Source organism: Meleagris gallopavo, chromosome 1, assembly GCF_905368555.1.
Source record: "Meleagris gallopavo chromosome 1, MGAL_WU_HG_1.1, whole genome shotgun sequence".
NCBI classification, from domain to species: Eukaryota; Metazoa; Chordata; class Aves; order Galliformes; family Phasianidae; genus Meleagris; species Meleagris gallopavo.
Genome location: NC_139404.1, coordinates 61,091,025 through 61,114,172, shown reverse-complemented (window position 1 = coordinate 61,114,172; position 23,148 = coordinate 61,091,025). Strand labels below are relative to the sequence as shown.

The window sequence follows — 23,148 nt, the reverse complement described above, 5'->3', positions numbered from 1 at the left end:
TCACACCCATTTTTAAGAAGGGTAGAAAGGACAGCCCAGGAAACTGCTGACCTGTCAGCCTCACCTCTGTGCTGAGGAAGATCATGGAGCAGATCTTTCTATAAGCTGTATTAAGGCATATGGAAGAGAGAAGGGTGATTGGGACAACCAGCATAAGTTCACCAAGAGCAGGTCCTGCCTGACCAACCTAGTGACCTGTGATGGTGTAACTCGGCAATGGATAAAGGAAGAGCTGTTGATGTCATCCGTCTGAACTTCAGCAAAGCTTTTGAGGTGATCTTGCCCCTCTACTCTGTGCTGTGCTCATCTGGAGTACTGTGTCCAGGTGTGGATTCCTCAGTGCACACACACAGACGTGGACCTGTTGGAGCGCAGCCAGAGGAGAGTAACAGAAATGATCCCAGGAACACCTCCCCTCTGAGGACAGGTGGAGAGCTGGCTTTTCAGTGTCTAAAGGGAGGCTGTAAGAAGGAAAGGGACAGACTCTTTAGCAGGTCTACTGTGATAGGACAAGGGGAAATGGTTCCAAACTAAAAGGGGAGATTCAGATTGGATAGGAGGAAGAAGTTTTCTACAGTAGGGGTGGTGAGGCACTGCAGCAGGTTGCCCAGAGAGATGGTGGATGCCCCATCACTGGAGACACCCAAGGTCTGACTGGACGGGGCTCTGAACAACCTGATCTACCTGTGGGTGTCCCTGTTCATTTCAGGGGGGTCATTGCAGGGTCTTTAAAGGTCCCTTCCAACTCAAAACAATTCTAAAAGGTTTGTTGCATCCCAAACCATATCTGGGGTGCATGAACAACAACCCTGTGTCTCAGCAGCACATACAGCCTGGTGTGTGAGAGCATGCGTTTTGGGAGTGATATTTCTCCAAGGTTCCAACTGAGGCCGATCCCCACTGCAGGGTTACTGTAACCATCTGGTTAGGAATGACCTTTGCTGGGAGGAAAATTCTGCTTCTCCAGACCATGTTCAGCAAGACACCAAGGCACTGCCTCAGTGTCTGATGCCTGCAGCCATAGCAAGCAGCATGGAGCTGCAGAGATGCTGGGAAGCCACTGCTCTTCACCAGTAGCTGTCTGCTAAGGGGAGGGGACTGGAGAGAGAAAGAGTCCTGCTGAGACTCAGGGTTGTTGCTCAGCGTTCCTTGGCAACGCTGGCACTGAAAAAAACTAGCATAAATCTCAAAGTTTGCATCACAAAAAGAAGTTCTCTCCTGCCTTCAGCGCTGGTGATCAGCTCTGAGCCATGGTGCTCTGTGAATGTTTCTTCTTGACTGAGTGCAGCCCCTCATCTAACATCCTTGCACTTCTGCTCTTCTCATCCCAGAGCAGCTGCAGCGCAGAGAAAAGTGCAATCCTACTGAAAACAACTCAAAGCATGGTTATTGCTGGGGCTCTGCTGGTGCTGTCTTGCAGCAGGATGTCCACGGCCCCATGTGCATGAGGAGGGAAGGCACAAAGCATTTGCTTTCATCCAGCCTGAACCATTTGTCTTGCAGCTCCATTAAGTGACCTCTTGCTAAGTCATCTGGAGCTGTAAAGTAAATTGGTGCAACCATCTGGCTTGGTCCTGTTCCTTATTTAATATATTGCTAACATATCTGCCTGCATCTGATCAGTTTTATTGCTCTTTGCTAATCGCTCCTTTTTCATCTCACGTTTCCCCTTCCCATTAAGGTCCAGCTATACACGGGGCTGTGTGTGCTCGAGGGCAGAGCTGGCAGTGGGTTGGAGCCCCCAAGCCGTGCCTCCACCCCCAGCACCAGGGTGGGGAAATGAGCAGTGGGGACCCTGTTCTGCTTAGGGCACGGAGCTGTGGCTGCGTGGGGTGGGAGTGCATAGAGATGCGTGGCTGCAGGACTGCAGCCCCAGGGCCTGGTGCTGGCAGCCAGGGCAATGGGTGCTTCCCTCACTGCTGCATGCCAGAGGGGAACAGGGCTTGGAAAGCAAACAAAGGGAGTGAGGGAAATATCTTGGATAGGAGATAGAGAGCATAAGTTATAAGTCTTCGGGGAGGCGCAGGCGTGTGTGCGTGAATAAGGATGCGGCAAGCTGCAACTTTGATCTCCCAGGACATCTGGCATGTGGGCATCCGCTGTACAGCTGCCTGCAGGGCAGGCTCAGGGACACGTGTGACTGCGGGAGGGGTGGAAACCCGTAGTGGGAGCGGAGCTGTTTCCCATGCTCTGTACTCCCCCTCCTACAAAGCAGACAGGCGGCATTAACCCTACAGAGTACAGTGGGGGCAAAAAGTGGCACCTGGCTCCACTCCCGCTGCTCCCATAGCCCTGAGGAGCCACCGGCATGCATGTGTGAGACAGGCCAGGGTGCATGCTCGGAGCTGATGGCACGGTGTTCGGCCTGAAAGTCAGCATGCAGCTCCTTCCTAGTGCCTGTGCAGGCACTGGGGTGCAGGAAGCCGGTGGCTGGAGTTACACATGGGCAGCGTGATGTCCCAGAAGTCTCCAAACTGAGCACAGAATGGGTTGCTTCCCAGGGGAATCTGTGTTTGGAGGCCAGGAAGCATGCTGGGACGAGTCTCCCTGGGGAAGCGGAGATCGAGGAGGGCAGGCAGCCAAGGGGTGCAGGGCTGCCCAGTGTGCACAGACCATGTCCTCAGGGAACGCCACTCTGTATGCAGGGATGTCTTCAAAGAGGAGACCCTGGCAGTGCCGGGATGGATTTCCCCTTGGGAAGCTAAGCGTGGAGGCAGGCACCCATGGGAGCTGCATCCCAAGGTAGGGATATGGCTTGCTGCTTGTTTTGCTGCACAAAGTCCCGTGGCCTGGAAATGTCCCGCAGCAGCCAGGACCGTAGCAGTAGCAAAGATGTTTCGCCCAGGCCTTTCCCTATGGGGCCATGCAGGATGTGGCCCTGCCCCAGCCCCCAGTCCCAGCAGGGTGATGGATGGACTCTCCTCTGCCATGGCCAAAACAAAGGTCATGGCCTAAGGAAATTGCAAACAACCTGTGCCCACTGGCCCCGGAAGGAGCAGTGCAGTCATGACAGGGGGTGAACTTTTGTGATCCCACCATGCTGGCAGTCGCACAGGGAAAGGAATTTACAAAAAAAGCAGCAGGCATCCAGCTGGGAACACGCAGCTTCCTTGGGGCTGGAAGCTTCACCCGTGGGGAAACACCATTTCCATTTCTTCCTTCCTCCTTGGGCACCCCAAGGGCATGTTGCCTGTTAGCTCTAGCAAAGCTACCCCGTACCATCGGTGCAAATCCCATGCCAGAGCTCTCTGTGGGAGCAGCCATTTGTTTCCATGCACTGAGCTGATCCCCATGGCACTCAATCAATTTGAGCCCAGCTACTGCTGATCCACACCCGCATGGACCAGTTGCTGATTGCCATGATAGGGCAGGACAGAAGGGAGGCAAGCATCCTAGTGGGGAAAAGGAGGTTAGAAAGGAAGACAGGAGTTTAAAGCATCAGAAAAAGCTCTTTCTGAGGACCAGGTTTCCCGACCCATGGTGGGAAGGGGAGATATGAGACTGGGGCCGGCAGATATTAAGGAATGTGAGGAAGGAGGGGTACGTGGCTGGCCTGCTGCTGCCCGAAGGGCTACTAACAGCATCCTGCCAAGGCTGGGCCATGGCAGCTCCTGCAGCACAGATGCACTTTGTCCTGGCTGCAGCTGCAAGGCTCTGAGTGATGCCCCCCCCCAGGACTGGTTCCAATTAGCATCAGCGCCCAAGGAGGAGGAGGAGTGCCCTGCCAGCCCCTGACCCATGTTTGCTGGGACTGGAGCAGCGGCCGCATTCCTCCCAGCCTAAATTGGACAGCTTGCTCTCATCACTCTGGCTGTGAGAGGAGATGTGACAGAAAGCAAAGTCAGCCCCGGGGCTCCCAAGCCACCCGGGGAGCAGGGACACACTGGGGGTCACCATCAACTCTTGGCCAGTTCATTTGCTTTGGCTCATTTTCCTATCTTTGCTGCCAGCCTGACTCTGCTTATGGCACAGAGAAGGACAGAAGAGCTACAGCAGCAGGAAAAGATCTTGCTTTGGCCTGTGAGCACAGGGTCCTTTGTGTGCACCTCATTGTAGGAGGGCAGATGGGCCTGAGGAGGCTGCTGGGCAGGAGATGTGAGTAGCAGCATCTGTTAGCAGCCTGCTAGGGCCAGAGGGAGTGCCAACCCAGGCGGGCATGCAGCGATTCCCTGTGTTGGAAAGAAATGGAGTACAGGCAGTGTTGGCCCTATCCAGCCCTGGCCTTGCCTGTGTGCTCGCCCCCCCGGCCCGCCCGCTGCCCCTGCAAAGAGAAACAAGAAAACACACCGCAGGCAGGGAGACTGCTATTTTAAGAACGTACTTTATACAAAATAACCAATTCATATGGAAATAAAATCTACAGACCTCCATGGATCAAGCTTTTAAAAAAGTTCTTTAAAAAAATTACCCAACACACAGTATTAAACTAACTATTGAGGTAACTGTCGCTCTGGGGAACAAAGGTAATCAGCAGACCAAGACAAAATATACACAATATAAAAATAAATAGCATTCCCCTTTCCAGTATTGACCAGGAAAGTTCACACGACCTTGCAGCAGCAGGAGAGAGAGGAGGATCCCTGACACTGTGCTCTATGGGATGGGGAGGGAGGTGGGCACGAGGGCCAGCGCAGGGTGGCAGTCGTGGCTCAAATTTGTTCTTGCACTGAGAAATTCGGGCTGCTGGCTTCAGCCCTTCCTTTGCTCAGCAGCTGGGCAGCTCGGCTGTTACCCAAGCCAAGGATGAGTGGGACCAGCCCTGAGCAGCAGAGCCCTGTGCAGAGCCCTGCATGCTCTGATCCCCCCCACCTATGAATGTGAGCAGGGTTTCCACACTCAGGCTGGGAGGTTGCTGCCCAGCACTGGCTCGCCCTCCTGCTTGCCCATGATAGTCACGATGGGTTGACAGGGCTGGATTTTGCCCCCATGGCTGCTGGGCCCCTCCCCACCCAGCACCAAAACACACAGCGACTCATGAACAGTCTCATCCAGGAAGAGAACGGCCCCCGTGTCCTCCTTGTGCTCCCAACAGACAGATTACATTCTTTACAAACTTACAATAATACAAAAGAAAAAAAAACAACCCAAACAACAAAGCAAACCAACCCGCCCCAGCATCACCCAACTTCAGAAAATGGATGCAGTAGCATTGGCTCTCCCACTCCCAGTGCCAAGCCAGACAGCTCTGGATGCTCCCCTGACCCAGAGGCACAAAGTCAGGGCCTGCCAGTCCTGAATCCAGGCTCAGCTCCAATTGTTCTTTTCCTGACATAAACCAAACCATTGGTCACTGGGAAAGCAACCGTGTGGCAGCGAGGACACGCAGGGCTGCCGGAAGCACCTCGCTTCCCAGCCACATCCTGAAACCCTGCAGTGGGGTTTGGAGCCATCCCCTCCCTGCCATGACACAGGAAGGTTGAGATGCACTGCTGCACACTGTTATCACTCAGGGAAATCAGGCAGCAGTGCACACTGAGATTGCCAAGGAATAGAGGTAACAGTTTTCAGGGCTGTACACAGCATTTTTTTGTTAATCAAAGCTACCACAGAGGTAGACACAGCAGATCCCACTCTGCAGCGGTGCCTGGCAGAGGGATGGCACCCAGTGCCACACAGTGAGCCCGGCAGATAGGAGGGCACTGCTAGACGCCAAGGACACCTTGATGTCAGAGGGAGAGTGATGTGCACTCCCTGCCTGCTTTCTGCCTGCATGTGCAGAGGAGACAGCTGGTGAGCTGAACTTTCTGCCCCTCCCTGGACAGTAAGCTCTTGTCTCTGCATCTAACAGCAATGGCGAAGCACAGAGGGAAGGAGCTTGAAAACTAGGCAGCAAGGAGAAGGGAAGCACTGGTGCATGACACAAAGCAAAAGCTCACGCCCTGGTTCCTGCAGCTGCTTGGCTGCCTTGGGACAAGAGAAGGCTGCTGCACAACTTCAACCTGTATGGACTGGAAGGCCCAAAGAGTCCCTGGCAGCCCCTGGTCCAACGTTGCCCACAATGAGGAAACTGCCCACAGTCAGTTCCACATTCACTCAGGTGCCGATTTCTCAATTACTGCTCTTTTGCCATGTTTTTCCAAACAAACAAAAATCAATGGATAGAGAGACCTTCCGGAGCTGGTGACAATCCCAATGATTCTTTAGCCCTAATTATTCCTTCGTGTCCCTTTCCACTGCTGGATGCAGTCATGGCTCTCTCCTGCACGCACCCTCCTCTGACATCCACATTTTAGAAATGTGCCAAATCTCCACTGCTGCAGAACAAAGAGAAAAAGCTCAAGTGGACACATGGCCATCAGCATTAAAACTACAAAACTCCCATGGACTCTCAGACACTGCATGTAAGTGCAGAACGCACAGAAAGCTGACAGCCATCAGTGGAGCAGACAGATGCAGGTCGTTCTCTCATTATACTTTCATTTTAAATGGAGAAGTGTTGCTGTAAAGAGAGAGAAGCTGCCTCAGTCAGCAGAATGAGAGACAGCCCCTGTGATGAGCTTTCAGATAAGACACAAGAAGCTGATAGCTCTCCAAGACCCCGAGAAACCACACGTACAAAAATACACACAGGAGATTTGCTTCAGAATTCTGCATGGGAAAGGCATTCAGCAGATGAGAAAGAACTAGAAGCCATTCCAAGAAAAGTGTCTTCGTGTACTTTAAAGTCACAGATCAAACGAGCCAGGCCTTGAGACTTCAAATTTACTTTCCTCTTTTATCCTTCTCATTGCAGGCTGGTGCCGTGGCTTGCCACCGCACGCTTTGGTCACACCATGGCATTTAAAGACTGCAAACTTCTGCTGGACATGGCTCAGATCCCTGTGAACCCTCAGCTTCTGATCTTCCCAAAATACTTGGTTCAATTGCCAGGGCCCCATGGTGCTGAAGATGCCAAAAGTTCCCAGAGTCCCAGCAAAAGATGATACAACTGCATTTAGGATGGGACTGAGCACCACGTGCCACTTGTACCACAAGAGCCCTGGGAGATTTTGGCATGCTCAGCACTGTGTTTGTTCCATTATGCAATCTTGTTCGACACGTACAAGGGCTGCTATGAAAGTAATGCCTCCTATTTTATTCTGCTGGCCCACAATGCCAGAGTTGGATGTTGGTGGTATGGCAGTAAAGGTCGAACCCTCTCACCAATATTCTGTTACATTTTGTTGCCGTGTGACAGATGGCAGCAGAAAGGCAGTCTGACAGAATGGCATCCGACATAGAAGTGGGTTTGAAGCAGAAGTACAGAACTGAATTCCTCCATGCGGGAAGAGAGGAAACAAACAGGAAGCATTATTTTCAGAGTGACCTACATCTATAATTACAAAACATGTATTTCCTATGAAAAAAATAATACCTACAGGAAATTTTGCAAAGTCACTTGCCCAATGTGTCTTCTGAAAAAGGTTCACTTGGTAATATACTGTACTACAGCACTGCAGTGGATGAGAAAGAAGAGGTTCTCATCAGATTCCAGAATTTTCCTGTAATCTGTTGAAAAGTCTTTCGACTGACGTGAATACAATAATCAAAGGATATTTAAAAAATGCAGCTACTTTCCTTCAGCACTGTACACCAACTCAAGGAAAACAACCTCAGCTTGTATCTAAAGAGCTGCTGGTTTACTCTATTCTAAATCCCTCGTTAAATCTGTCCCTTTCACAATATCTACAAACCAGCCCACACAGCATAGGTGGGATACCAGAAACAATGAAAATCTCATTTTCTGCTTCTCTCTGTGCACTTTTGCTGTTGTCCCACCCCACTAACTGCTCCCGGTCTCTGGGAGGTGCAAATTTTCAGTGATTTGTTCAGATTGTACCCAGCGAGATAGAACTCTGATTTTGGGGGGAGAAAGGGTTGGTGTGCTTAGATGTCACAAAACAACAACCCCAAAAAAAACAAAACACAAAATCCAACTCAAACACAACCCGCAAACATTTCCGAGCAAAGTATTTCAAAGTCTGGAAACTCAGAACTAAGGTTCCACAAGCAACACTTGATCTGAGCGTGCCCTGTCCCTAGGATATCCCTGTAGTCCAGCCATTGTTCCCCCTCTGTGCTACATCAGCATTTTTCTCATACAAACCACGTGTCCCCCCCAGTAGCAACTTCTGTTAGTCATTTTCATCAGAATTACCAACTACCAATCAAAAGCCATTTACTTAGAAACCCACTCAACCCTGCCGGGTAAGGGACAGCATGCCTCATACTCCATATAGGATCCTAGGGATATCTATCACTGCCTAACTCTCAATTACCTTCTCTCCAGGCAGACCACAAGCAATCCTTGCCTTCCCTATTCCTCCTGTTCTGACCTTGGGTTGGCACCCATCCAGATGCCATAGGGGCCCCCCCCCCCAGAACCACATTTTCAGTGCCAGTTCCAGCTGAAGATCAAGAGTGCTTTGGCTTTTTTTACAGCATCTAAAACCTCCTATTCCACAAAGTTCACCATGAGCTGAAAGGCACTTCAAGTATCTGGGCTACCATCCGTGATGCAGAAGATACAGGCTGAAGTACGACAAGGGTTGTTTGCAGAACACGCATTCATGTTCCCAGCATTTCAAATACTTTGCTCTAAGTTAGACTTTACAGAGCCTCCATTTTTAATGAAAATTAACTACGAGAATTAAAGACAGCGTTAAAAACAGAAGCAATTGCTTCTTCATTTGTCCTAAGCTTTCTGAACTGAACAGTGGTTACACTTACACACATTCTCATACCGAAGTCTTCCTCTGGGGAGTAGCCAGAACAGAGAGCAGCTGCAGGCGACAGGCTGGCTGAAGCACTCAGTAAGGAGCAGTCTCATAAAGATACCTGTGTGACTAGCAGGAAGAAGTTTAACTCCTGTTAGGCTTGGTGTGGCCATGCATGCTGATGCAACCCGGCTACTATGGGTGACGGCACCGTTTGAAATGACAACATAGGCAGAAAAATTCTCCAGAAACCTGAAGCCAGGAACCTTTCCCTGGCTGGTACTGCAGACTCCAGGGCATGCTGTTCTGTCCTCACATGCTCACCTCTCCTACCACAGTTTGGCAGGCACAACGGCATGTCCTAATTACACCACTGTCCCTTCAATGCCAACTGCAGCCCATATTGGGGCTGTGATCCAGCAGATCTTTCTGCCCAGACTTGCAGTGTAGCAATTCTACCTGGCTTTACCCCAGCTCTCCCGAAAACATTCAGCTATGTTAGTTTTAACATAGTTCGTTTATGTGGATACATACCTGCAGATGAGATTTCTAAGCAACTTATTTGTCAAACCTACACTTGAACTTCAGTGTCTGGCCAAAGACTGGGGCACAGGGGTTCCTCTGTGCAGTGCCATTGCTGGTGGAGAGTCCCTACAGACTGCGTATTGACTTGGAGGGAAGTTGCCACCAGCCTGTGGTACTTGCTACTATAGCATCAAAGGTGGAGAAGAACAGACTCCATTTGAGCACACAGCTCTCTTGTCTCTTACTGCCTGAGCCATTCCACCAACTCTGGATTTCAAATCAGTGCTTTCTGAATCACCTGCTACTTGCTGTAACCAAATCCAACTCCTGGCCAACAAACAGCTCACACTGTAGCAAACTGTTCCCTCAAACCAACCTCATGCTCTTACTTCCACAGGCAACTGAGATGTCAGGGATCTCAGCTTACTTTCTGCTTTGCTGCTGCCCATAGGTAAATATAGCAAAGGACAGAGAAACTAAGGAGGGATGCCATTCCCCTCCTTGTCAGCAGGGAATACAGTCCTGTACAACACTTGTTCCATGGGATAGGTGCTGCTCCACACTCAGCAGGCACTGGTTTCACCAAAAGAAGTCCAAGATGACCAACTGTGCCCTTTCTTGTTTCCATGAGCACAAACTACTCCTATGAGAAAGGCAGGGAGAAGGGTATTACGCTAGCAGAAGGGACAATTCTGTGAGCATCCTGTGCTGGTTTCAATTCCTGGTCCTGGTTTCCTTGTTCCCCCATGATGACAGGAGCTAGAAGTGCACTCAGGCCCTGGATCTGGAGGGGCAGAGGCAGGGGTGAGAGTGAAGGAGGAAGAGGAGAAGAGAAAGAGGAGGACACGTTATGCTCCTGAGCAATTCCTGATATTCAGCCAAACAACTATCGGGTGGCATCACAGCTGCAAAGGACAGCAAGTCATTCATCGCATGTTCCCTGACCTCTCCCCACTCCCCCAGACCCTCACCCTATCCTGAAAGACTTCAGTGTGATATGATTGTAAACAGATTCCTCCAGTGCTAAGCCCACTACAAGCTGGGCCCACCCCCTCCCCCATTATGTACAATACATTCACCAACAACAGAAATTTATTTAAAAAGGCAACAGGTTAAATTCTGTAAACTGGATCCAGCTCCAAAACACACACGTTAATACTACAAGTAAAATTCCATCATCGTCCTCTTCCACCCTGAAAAATATACCTGAGTTTAGCAGTCAATGAAAGTTCCAGCCCCCACCCCCACCCTCCCCACCCCAAAATCCCTCAAACCCTGAACGAGACGCAGTCTCCAGTCACAGAAAGCCACTAGTTTGGCGATGCTCGCCCTGCGCTGGCAAGCTGGCTGCTCGGCCGGTTGGCTGGGGCCCAGCACAGCTCCGGGATTCCAGCACAAATGCCGTCGGGATGCTGTGATCCATGGACCCAGGAAGCTACATGCTGCTTGGGTGAGGGGAGGGTGGGAGGAAGGCCTGCCCCTCCTCCCCTTTGTCCAAATTACGTGTGGCTTTCGTCTTCGTGAGGTCCTTCCTTCCTCAGACTAGCTCTGGAAGAAAAAGAGGAGTTGGAGACCTTCAACTAGCAGTTTTAGAAAGGAACAACCTCACAATTTCATGCTATTACTTCAAAGCTGGCACTACCTGTGCTGACAGATAGTCAGCTAGTCAGCACAGTCAGCTGTGACAAAACAGGCATCCCCAGCTCCTCTGCCTATCAGTAAGCTCACTTCCCAGCTTCCACCAATGCTTCCCAGTGCTAGCAAATACTTCACTCCTTTAACCGGCAGAGCAAGAAAAAGCTCTCATCTGAGCTCTGCTCTCCTTGGTGGCCCTTACTTGATCCAGAGGCAACGCTGATGATTTTTGTGGCGTCAGATCTTCTCGAGACATGGTTGCTGTAGGCATCTTCGGGAAAGGAACTTGAGCCTGATGCATTTGCATTCTGTAGTCAGGTGTAATGGAGAGAGTTTTTAGCACATGAACATCAAGGGTAAACCCCATCTACCTGGATGAATGCATATATGCACAACTCACACAGAAACACTGAAATAGACTTCATAACAAGGCTAACTTCCACTTCAGTTAGCTACTCCCTCCGCTATGAATAGATGCAACAAGATTCTTGCAAAGAAAACGGTAAGAGACCTTTTGATTAAGAGATGCACAACACCAAACAACACATTAACAAAATACCATCAGATAAAACAAAGCCCTGGTATGGAGATGGACAGGACAAGCTAACAAGTCTCCACAATAGCTAATATTACTTGTTTTAAAAAGCTGCAATAAGACTCTGCAGCTCACAGAAAGGTTTAAGGGCCCAAGAGCCATCTGTTAGCCCTCCATAGTACCTCAGACTTCAGTCTGGGCCTTTCAAGGATACCGAACACACACTGCCACCCAGGCATCGCTCCCTCCCACCTCACCTTCTCACAGAAAACATGCTCTTACCCCGATGGTCTATACAAGTCCTGGGGTGGCCCCCCCATGCCACCTCCACTGCCTCTCTGCTCCATCAGCAAGGCCTGGAAGTGACCTATGTTCTCCTCCCGGCAGCGGTACAGGGGTCCCTCCTGAGAGAGGCCATTAGCCTGGCCAGGGGCTGGATGATGAGACAGGTGGGCATTCATGGGTGATCCATACGTCCTGGGCTGGAAATGACCGGCGGGATGCCGGGATGTGTAGGGAGAGCCAGTCTGTAGCATCATCCCATGGGGAGGGAAAGCTGATGGCCCAAATCCCATTCCCGAACCCAGGTGAGGTGGGGGAGCTCCGTAGAGAAACTCTCCTGCTGCCACCGAGCTTTGCCTCTTCGTGGCCGCGTTATGGTTGTCCAAATCTAGGAACTCTTTGGGACTCTCCGGCCGCTCCTGGGATTCCTCAGACTTCTCATCTTCAGGCCCCAGATCCTGCCCGTCACTTGGAGAAACCTCTTTGGCACTCGCTACGTCCATGCGGTTGGGAGAAGCCAGGGCAGCACTCAGTGCCTCACAGCCCTGCAAGCTGCTCACATTCCCCCGGTCAGAGAAAGGGGGTCTGGCCAGGGGCGGGTGGCTGCTGGGGCTGGCCTGGGTGTGAAGAGGCCTCTGCCAGTCCGAGTAGCCCTGCGGACAGGCGTAGTAGGGTGGCCGCTGGTAGTGGTGGTAAGAAGGTTGAGGCTGGGGCTGGTAGGGGTAGGGCATGCCCTGGTGGGGCCGATAGCGAGGGAAGACCCCGGGATGGGCACTGCTTGGCTGGAAGCCCCGTGCAGGAAAATGCTGCGGGTGGGACACTGGGGGAGGCTTCCCACCCATCACTGGACTGAACCCTTGCAGCCCCGGGTTGATGTGGTAACGAGCAGCTGAATTCGGGTACTCCAGACCTGGCATGTAGAGAGGGTGGAACTGGTTGGGGGCAGCTCCCACGGTGCCAGCATCCATGGTGGGAAGGCTGGTGCCCTGCCCCATGCAAGGCACGGCCGCTTCGGGCAGAGCCTTCCCCCCACTGCAGAGGGGCTTCTCCATCAGGCTGGCAGCCAACCCCTTGCTCTCTGCCGGCCCTTCGCCCGCTGCCCCGTTTTCAGACACGGGTCCTCCTCGCTCAGGGGTGGATGCCAGGTCCCTCATGCACCCCTGGGCACCTGGGCCAGCGTAGGTGCTCTCAGCTGGCCACGTGCCCTTGCTCTGGTTGGCCTTCAGATCACTCTTCAGGCCGGAGCCATCTCCCTCCCCATCTGGGGGCAGGTTGCGCCGGGCACACTCCACGGGCAGGGGGGGCTTGGGATGAGGTAGGAGTTTGGCATAGGCCCTGTCAGGAATGCCGATGCACTGAGCCTTCTCCTCCACGCCTGCCAGTGGCTCCACTGGAAAGAGAGGGTGTAAATGTCAGGTGCTGGTCTTGGAAGGCAGCCCTCCTGAACCCATCCACACCCACGCCCACCCAAAGCAAATTTGCCAAAAAGTAATTCCTGTCAGCTGAGCCAGATATGCCAAAACAACCTCCCAGGGCCTATTTTTGGCAGAGGGAACAGCAGCTTCATTCACGATGGGTTTCTCTTCTCTATGGCTGCTGATACAAAGCCACAGCAAAAACTTGAGGGGAAGCTCTGACAGATCCTCAACATTTGGTTGGAGAAAGTACCCCAAGGTGCTGAACCATGCAAAAGAAGGGGAGTGACTTTCTAAAGCCACAAAGATGGTTCCATCAGAGATTTCAAAGTACTTCAAAGCCTAAAATACCTCATCCCCTACTCAACTCTATTCACACCATGGCCAGAGCACAGCACGAGGATAAATGTGAGCTCTGTGGGCTGCAGCCTTCCTCCCACAGCCAATGGAAAGCTCTACTTTCACAGACCCTTAGAAATCCCAAAGGGCATTTCTGCAAAGTTGGGCAACCTTTTAAGAGCTTGTTCTTTCAAAAGAGCTCTTTTTAATACTACTCATGAGGTTGCACACCTCTCAGGATAAGATGGCATATGTGAACTGAATCCTTACGATTTCCATTAAGACACAACCCCCCTGTAGACAGCAAATCACCATCAGAGTAACATGGCACACATGGCTTTGGTCTGACAGATGGGCATGCAGAGGCTGCCTCACAGAAAGGCAGCACTGGAAAATACTGCATGTTCCCCAAGAGAGTGAGCTAAAAGCTGGGGCTTTTTTGATTTCAGGTCGTATTGCCCCTTCTGGGCCACAAACCCTGCTTGCTTGCAGTTGGGCAAGAGCACTGCCTCATACCAAGGTACTGTGAAGCTGATCACAGCCATGGTTTAACCAACTGTGATTTGGAGATCACACAAAGGCTGAGGTTGTAATGGACTTTAAAGATCACAGGGCTCCAACCCCCTACATGGGCTGGCCAGTGCAGGCTGCCCAAGGCCCCATCCAACCTGGCCTTAAACAGCTCCAAGAATAGGGCTTCCACAGCTTCTCTGGGCAGCTGTGCCAGGGCCTCAACGCACTCTGAATAAAGAATTATTTCTTAATACTTAACCTACGTTTCCTATCTTTTAATTTAAAGCCATTCCACCTTGTCCTATTCACTATCAGACTGCATAAAAACCTCAAAGATGTGGCCACTCTGTTCTGAAATCACCCAGTGTTCTCTCCCAGTCTCTGTTCTATATCCAGCACAGCTAAATGATGAGTTTTAAGCAATGCCACACAAGGAAAGAGTTTCCTCTTACTGTAAGGCACACAAGGCATCGATAAAAATACAAGGTTTTTGATCTCTAGTTTACCAGCTAGAATTAATGAAATATTTGTTTTTGATCTCTAGGGTTTTTTGATCTCTACTTTAGGTTTAAGGTTTTTTTTGATCTCTAGATCACCAGCTAGAGTGAATGAAATTCCACTAGAAAGAAACTTGTGGTGGCACACATGACACGTTGCCATCCTATCTCAACTGACCTGTCTGCTCAGCGTCTTGCTGGCACTCCTCCTCTGTGAAGATATTGAGACGTTAAGCTCATGAGGCACACGTGCACTTCAGAGAAATCATACTGACAGATACTCAAAGAAGTGTATTTAAACCATTTACTCACACAACATTTACTCTCCTTACCTAACTCTTTGCAGACTCAATTTTTATATTAAATCCAAGTGAGCTGTAAGAAGCATCACAGACTGTGCTTTGCATTTGCACCCAAAGGCAAACTGATAACTTGCAGGTACAACTGGGAAGGAGGGGATCTCTGGCAGGCTACAGTGAAACGAAAAATCTTAAGAAAACTTAAGTGATGGCTGGAGCAGGAAATATATAGAAGGAAAAGTATGTATACAAATGATGCGCCCCAAAACTATTTGATCAGTAATTTAATTCTTTTCTAGAATAAAACTCGCTTTTGCTGCTGAGCCTCTGCCAGTGTTTAAAATGGACTCTGTGAGTCTGAAATATTTTTTTTCCCCTCTTCTTTAGTGGTGCAAATCTGAATAAAACTACACCTACAGATACAGTGCATCAGCAACACAGTTAAGGTTGGTACACCAAGAGTTTAGAGCAGTAGAGCTACTCTTTGTGAATGCCCATCCAGTGGGCACAGCTCCTTGCTCCCCATTGGCACAAAAGTCATAGAATCATTTGAGTTGGAAGGGACCTTTAAAGGTCACCTAGTCCAACTTCCGTGCAATGAACAGAGACATCTACAGCTAGAAGGACCCATTAGGCTGCATCCTCTACATCAAGAGTTCCTGGCAGCAGCAAGGACAGATGAAAAGCTGCTGCGTGGCCTCTGGATAGTGCCATGGGGAGTTACCTTGGTTGCTCTCCGACTCCATGGTTTGATCCTGTGAGCTCCCATTCCCAACGACAGGCTTTGGGGGTGGCACGCCAGTGGAGGCTGCGTGAGCCAGCTGGGGAAAGGGCCCGGGAAGGTGCGGTGGGGGCGGCTGGCGAGGGTGGTAAGGCACGCCTGGCGGGCACACACGGGATGACAGCTGCTGCATGGCGATCATCTCTGGGCTGTCCATCATGGAATCCCCACCCTGGCACCCTCTTTGAACCTGAGGCGGTCCCCCAAAAAGAGCGGCTGGTGGCTGCGGCATTCTCTGGCTGGTGGTTTTCCCAGGTGGTCTGATATACCCTGAAGGAGGCACCCCATGAGGTAGAAAGTTTGATTGCTCAGTCCACTGGCTGGGAGGCAGAGGTGGCCGTATGCCCCGGGGTTCCATCATATGGCCGATGGTGCGGGGCTGGAGCGAGGGCGTCGGCCCCATGGGTGCCTTCTCTTCTGGCCCCACTGCACTCTGGCCGCTGGCTCCATGGCTGCCATTCCACAGGGCAGGGTGCCCACGGTTCAGGTACTTGTAGGGCCGGTACATGTGTCCTGGTGGCATCTCGGAACCCTCTGGCGGCCTCACTGGAGGCCCGTTGTGCCTGGGAGGAAGGAATCCCTGCTGGAACTGCGCTGGTGAGTAGACGGCGTCAGGAGGGGGTCCACTCATGCACCCTAGCTGCAAGGCGCTGGGACGGGATCCAAGACCAGCAATGTGGGTCGGCCCAGCACACACCTGCTTCTCGGGAGTGGCCAGCCTGTGCCCTCGGTGCTCGCTCAGTCCCACGGCAGGCTGGGGAAGGAAAGAGAGTGGCTGAGTATCAGTTGGAGGAAGGTGGGTAAGCACCATCACCGGTGTGCTCTGAAGTGAGGCACCAAGGGGAGCAGAGGGGACCTGCAAAGCGCCTTTGTTTTATTATTAGCAAAGCAGACAGCAACGTTTCTAGAAGCTATGGTGGTTTTTTTGTTTGTTTGTTTCCCATTTGTTTGTTTGTTTTTACCTGCATGGCAAAGTGCTGGTGCTGTTGAACCGGGTCTCCAGGATGGGGCTCTGGCACTCTTGGCGAGCCATAGAGTTTCGTTGGATCTGATCCACGTAGGGGTCCAAACGTTCCCGGTATGGCTGGTCTCTGGGGGATGAGGAGGCGTGCAGGAGGGAAAAATAAAACCATTTGTGAAATGTAAAAAGGCAGCAGAACTGCTTCAAGCGTGGAGAAGTCAAGATCTAAAGAACCACACAGAAAAGCAGGTGGACTTTTTGGAGATAGCCTACGGGTTTTTCATGGTTTCTCATGAGATGACACAATTCCCCACTCTCTCTCTCTCACTTGTGTCCCTAGGCTCAAGCTGTGGTACACTCACCCACCTCCCAGCTATTTAGGAGCAAGCAAGAAGTCTGGAGGGGACAGTGTTCCTCTCCTTGGAGCAAACCACAGGAGCATATGAGTAGAATGAAAGAGAATGTGCTGGATTTCTTTCAAAAGAATAGCTGGCTCCAGCTCTCCTACTGGCTTTCACTGTCTGCATCACAAGATCGGCCCTAAAATGCTATTTGATTTCTAGCTAAGAAGCAAGGGGTATCTTGGATCTCAGAGGAGCAGCTGTCACACTGCGCCACAAGACATCACTGTTTAAAAATGAAAAAGACAGTGAAGGATGGGTAAGGAGCAGCCCATAGAACAGGCAGAACAGGTGGTCCTCAGAGAAGAAACGTCAGGCTAAAGGGAGGTCACAGCTACAGCCCAGGGTGGCCTTGTGTGTGGTTTTGTTTACAGCCTTTATGAATACTCAAAGCACGAAATGCAGAAGTACGCAGATGGCACAAAGTTACCAGGCATCTGTAAACAATTGAGACAAAAGAAGGCTGGCTTGCTCAGCATCATAAACTGGAGGTTAAAAGAGGAAACGTGACTACTTTACATGCACATGGGGTACCTCTCCAAAGAGAGAATAGAAGTGGGGGAGCTGAGGCTGACCAAGCATATGTGGGTACTTGCCAACACAGAATGTTACAAGACCACTCCTAACTACTCTGGCAGCAATCTGGAAAAGCCTTCAGTTACTGAAGTAGCTACTCTTCTAGCCTCAACATTCTGTCTTAACAGTAACTATTTTCTGTCCAGTTTCCTCAACCAACTACATGAAGACCTGGTAAGACTGAACTGTTTCAGGTTAAATTTAAGGGCTAAAAAGTTTCAGTTTGAGAAATCACAGCTCTGACCCTCAAATCTCTGGGAAAAGATCCGTGCCACATTCCACAGAGTTTTGTTCTCTTTTCCCTCCCTGCTTCCACAGGCTTGATCGATAAAAAACCACCCCTTACCATCTGGCCAGGATGTGGCACAGGACTGGGCATGCCACCGTACTGCAGCGAGCGGGGGAAACTTCTCCCATTGGAAGGGCCCACTTCTCGAGGAGGCTGCATGGCGTTTCCACTTGGATCCTCTGCAGAGGATGAGGAGAAGGAGGAGGACGAGGAAGATGAGGAAGAAGCAGGAGCCCTAGAAGTAGCTCGATACGGTGGAGGTTTCCCTCCATTTTCCAGGCGTTGCTGCCTCTTGCCTGGTCCCTCTGAGTCTCGTGACCGAGTCCAAACACTGCCACCACTGGAGCGGCCAGTCCGCCGGCTCCTCTTCTCCCGCCTCCCGTCTTCTCTGATCCAGAACTCCTCATCCGTGTCTCCATCTTCCCCAGGGAAGTGCTTCATCATTGCTCGGTGGAAACATCTCTCCAAATTGTAAGCCATCTTGGTATATTCTGCCATGAAAAAAATCCAGCCATGTCAGGGACAGAGACTTATAGAGAAGAACTGTTAAGCAATGTCGGACTTCTCTTACTTCCCCTGCCAAATTACCTCCACAAAGTTTTTCGGAGAAAGACTTCTGTTTCTATCTAATTGACTTTAGTTTATGTTCTTAAACTTGATAAGCAGTGCAGCATCAGATTTGTTCAGTAACCCCACCAGAGGACAGGCACACAGGCATGACAAAGTACCACTAGTGGCACGGCTTGCACAGTCAGCATTAACCTAATGTCCCAGAATAGTGCCAAGAATTACATTATGACGGACACCACCTCTGCTTGCAGAGATGTGTGACCTGCACAGTTAGCCAGCAGTGCTGAGAGAAGAAATGTTGACTTCCAAAGCTATCTGATTATCTTTAATGGCTTTTCTTGGACTAGTTCAAATCTCTGCTGTATGCTACAAGACAGAGAAAAATCAGCAAAGACACTTTACCCACGTTCAGCTTTTAAAGCATTTGCTGACCACGACAAAAAAGCTAATACAAATATCAGCGTCATAATTGTGTCATTTCCATGGTACAGTTCTGCTCAGGGGGGCATCTACGTTTCATTGGAATGGATAAGAATAAAAAAAGACATGTGAGAGGTGTCAATGACAAGGGCTTGAAGCAAATAACTTTCCAGTTGTTTCCTTTGAAGTAGCTCAGAAGTTCCTTGGGAAACAGAGCTCTCCCAGTAACAGTACAGGAATGCTTTTACTCAGGGCCCACAGTGACAAGCTAAAGAGCTCGAACTAGTTCCACTTTGAAGACAGTCTGCAGTGATGACCCACCATATGGGAACTGATTTCTTACCTAAGCAACGTGCAGAATTTTAATTGGCATGGCAATTAAACCCAGGGTTTCCCATTTGTAAACTCATGTTATTCATTCAGTAGCCAAGGAAGCTAAACAAAAAGATACATTTTCCATCCCAAAGGCTCATTTCTCAGATTTCTGCATTACTCTGCAAACATCGAGAACTGACTAGACTCCTCTGCTCTTCAAAGTGCACATTAGATAGCAAGAGACAAAGAAGCACAGAAACATATGCAGGCACACAAAGGAACAACCTTGCAAAATAAATAAATAAATAAATAAATAAAACAGATTTTGTACGTTCCGTCTTCATTATCTACCAACATATGAGTCCCATTGTGCCAGCCCACAAATTAGCATGACAACTGTGCTAAAAACCTGTCTAATCCCCAGGCTTTATTACTCAGGAGCTCCTACTCTTTTCTCCAGACTCTCAAAAATACCCTGGAAGAAAATAGACATAAATCCAGTTCTGGTGAGTAGGGACAGATCAGTACTTGTTTTGACTCAGCACTGCAAAGAGATGAACTTAGCATCTTACTGCTCTTACCACTGCCTTCACCATTGTACTTAAGACAGTTCCTGAACATGGTCTTCATATCGCCCACAAATTCTTCCTTGGTGCAGTACTGACCTCCATTCAACTTCTTCTCCATGCTAGAGATGTCCATGGGGGCCTGAAATGCAACAAAGCTTCCCTTGAGTTACAGTGAGTGCAGTGGGACTTGCAGCGTTACATAAATTACAAGCTTTTTCAGAGAAAAGCATGCAGAGCAGAGACTCTCATCATGCATTTCCTAGACCCAAAGGAGCCCCTGCAATTTGACTTTGAGGATAACACAGCCCACAGAACTTCAAAGCACAAATAAATAATTGCGCTTCAGTCAACAAAGAGCATCAGCCAGGCAAGCTGGATTGTCTTCCCTACCTTAATGATCTGGTAGTAGTTGGGAGCATATGACTCATCGACAGGTTCCAAGAAAGGCCAAGAATCCTTGTGAGCCTTTACCACATCTAGAACTGTTAGTCACAAAAGAGAGGCAATTATTAGACACACATGCCCAGGGGAGTCATTCAAAGAAGAAAAGTGGGACAGGATGACTAACCTTTATACATGGCAGTGAACTCATCATCCAGTTCAAAGCTGTAATTGAAAAAACAACAGTGAATACAGACTTAGGACACACAAGGCATTTCCTTTTACTTCATCTTCCCTTCCACACCACACGCAGTGCCATGATGTTAACAGGCCTCATCACAAACGCTCCTCTAGCATGCAACAAATCCAGATGTTTCTCAGCTTATTCCTTGCCACTCTCCAACCTCATTTCTCCCTCCTCATTGCTGTGAATGATCACACTCCTCCCCTCCCCACAAATGACCCACTGCACAGGTGTACTACATGCACAGCTGCATACTCACAGATCCTTGGCCCTTCGCTCTTCTCTGGTAGGGGAACTGGGATCCAAGTGGGAAAGCTCAGGTGGGAGCTCCTTTCCCTGTGCCAGTAGCCAGGCCCGCTCTTCACGAAGCTTCCTCCTCCTGGCTCGTTCTGCAGCAAGAAGGGAAGATAAGCAAAGAAGCCATTCAGCACTACTTGCCAACAGAGTTTTGCAGGGAAAACTCAGGCAGCTCCTGTGACTTTCAAGAGCTCCACTGAAATGTTTTTCAGTAAAAACAGCAAAGAAGCCGAGGAACTGATAGAATACCATGCACCACAAACACATCTCTTCAGTTTTTGTTGACTATACCATCAAAAATTTTGGCATGATATGTGATGCAGATACTCTCCTAGCCAACCTCCAGAAAAGTTCCTGAAGACAGCGTGCTACAAAGAGAGAAGTTCAAAGCACAGACTGAGGCACAGATCAGTTCAATGGAAAGAGTTGGCTTGTTAAGCTACCATCCTACAGCTGTTCACTGCTACTCCCATGCAGTCAAGAAGGAGCAATTATTCCTCAGCCACATGAACTCAAGGCAGCTGGTTTTGCACTGAGGTTGATGAAGAGCAGTGCTGAAGGATGAATGAAGTTCTCCCATCTGGGTAGCAGTGAGTAGCGGGCGTCAATAATATTTTCCATCACCAGAGATAGCTTTGGGAAGATTGTTCAGGAGGGCCTTCACAGCCTGGGCAAGTAAACCAAACCTATCTCAGTGGCCTTCCAGCATGGTGGTTTAAGAGGTGAAAGACAGGAAGAAGCAATCCTAGTAATATAACCTGTGGTTTGCAACCAGACAGCTGGCTAACAGACTGTTTCATAATATATAGTTTATGGACTCTTATGAGCCTCATTTCCTTTTTGTTAAAGCAAATCTGAATTCATTTGACTTGCTAAACACCTGCAATTGTATCAACCTTCTGCTTAAGCAGAACTTTCTGCAAAAATATTCAAGGAGAGATGATAAAGAAAAAAACACTCCGGAAAACAGGCCACAGCTGGGGTACCTGGTCTGGTGGAAGGGTATAAATATTCTCTCTTACTCTGCCAAAAGAAAGCTTGAGATGGAGAGCAGGCAGACAAGCAAACTAGAAGTGGGCATCTCCAGAATAGCTCTATCTGTATGCCCTTAAAGTCTTTACTCTGACATTAGAATCACCACTTCCATAGGCATTCTGTTGCTAAATAAAGGTTTACGTGTTTTTCCTGTAGATACTGAGGAATACGTCCTTTTCCCTGAAAAGAAGTTGACAGTCACAGCTTGTGCTCCATCAAAAAAAAAAAAAAAAGCAATGGATTCCTCTATTGGGAAGAAACCAGAGATGTCACAGTAACACACTGACATGACCACCATTAGCATCACTGCAAGTCATAGCTTCACTTGAGGAACAAGTCCCTCATCTTAATGCATATTCTGACAAGATAACAGTTGTTCAGAAATAGCTACAAGGGAGATACTTACAGAGAAATCCACAACCAGATATATCAAAGACTGGTTAAAAAAAAAAAGTCCACATTTGCCATAACCAGACTGTGGGTTGCTCTGAAGATGAAAGGACAGGACTTGCATCTAAGATGTCCTACAGAATCTATCAGCATATTTTATACTAAGTAATGAGAAGAAATCCAACATCAAACTACAGTTAGCAGAGATTAGCACAGTCAAGCACAGTTCAGTACTGCATGCTTCTTTGGTAAAACTAATATCACTTAGATGACATTACTATGGATGCCAAAGTGAACAAGCTGAGAAATATGTATGGCAATGACCTGGGTAGTAAAAGGAGAATTTAATGGCAACAGCAGCCAAGAGGTAAGGTCACATAGATTTTAGAAATCCATCAGTGCCCCAATACAATAAACTTGACAGGAATTGGTATGTGCTGTTCTACTACAGCTCAGGCTCCTGTACCACAGGAAGATTACACAGCATGTTAAAGGTACAGCTCACCGTCATGCTGTTGTAATGGGTTGATATCTACTCATCAAGTATCAAAAGCTAAATAATGCCCTAAAAAGCACCTCAGACAGCTAGGAAGTCATGTATGTGAGAGGTAATGTTTGAGCAGCATCTAGGAAGAGAACTGGAAAACTCTAACATTCTGTTCTGGTAGAAATCTAGAAAACTGCTTTAACTCAAAGTCAGGAAAGTCCAGATGGGCCCAGCAGGAGGGTCACTAAATGGGGTGTGCGTTGGAGTAAAGGGAAATGAAATCCCATACAAAAAAGAGGAAAGTCATCTGAAAACAGGCACAGAGTCCAAAAACAAGAGCCAGGTGAAGTGCTGATGAAGTCTCAAAGAGCACAGACATTCCATTCTCTGTTTCATATCACCCCTCTACAGAAGATCTTGCAAAATCGCTTGGGATTTAACAAAAGAAGGCAAAACACAATAAAATCTTTGTTACTCTCAGTCAGGGGATGTCCAGTTTTAAAAAGTCTGAGCCAAGCGAAACAAATGACTTCATTTTCAAATGACTTTCTGTTCATCATAAGAACTACCACAGTGCTATGCTAATGGAGGGTGTGCTCGACAACAAGGAAAGACGGTTAAGAAGCCAAAGTTTTTCCTGGAAAGCTGCCGTTTCTAGGGATGAAAAATACTAAAGTGATTTAAGTGAACAAATGA

At 49.2% G+C, this 23,148-nt stretch overlaps 1 protein-coding gene across 2 annotated transcripts in view; it reads right to left on the bottom strand.

Annotated features, from left to right (window-relative positions):
- Positions 1–4,302: 4,302 nt before the first annotated feature.
- The window catches only part of CECR2 (CECR2 histone acetyl-lysine reader), a 98,194-nt gene continuing 79,348 nt past the window's right edge, over positions 4,303–23,148 (bottom strand). For both annotated transcript variants that reach the window (XM_085230439.1, XM_085230444.1), the window contains 10 exons: positions 20,503–20,632; positions 20,187–20,224; positions 20,009–20,100; positions 19,631–19,757; positions 17,802–18,235; positions 16,480–16,608; positions 15,461–16,271; positions 11,674–13,063; positions 11,059–11,164; positions 4,303–10,769 (listed from right to left, as the gene is read on the bottom strand). In XM_085230439.1, the coding sequence (XP_085086565.1) occupies positions 10,764–10,769; positions 11,059–11,164; positions 11,674–13,063; positions 15,461–16,271; positions 16,480–16,608; positions 17,802–18,235; positions 19,631–19,757; positions 20,009–20,100; positions 20,187–20,224; positions 20,503–20,632 (3,263 nt within the window). In that variant the 3' untranslated portion in view covers positions 4,303–10,763. The remainder of the gene's footprint in view (positions 10,770–11,058; positions 11,165–11,673; positions 13,064–15,460; positions 16,272–16,479; positions 16,609–17,801; positions 18,236–19,630; positions 19,758–20,008; positions 20,101–20,186; positions 20,225–20,502; positions 20,633–23,148) is intronic.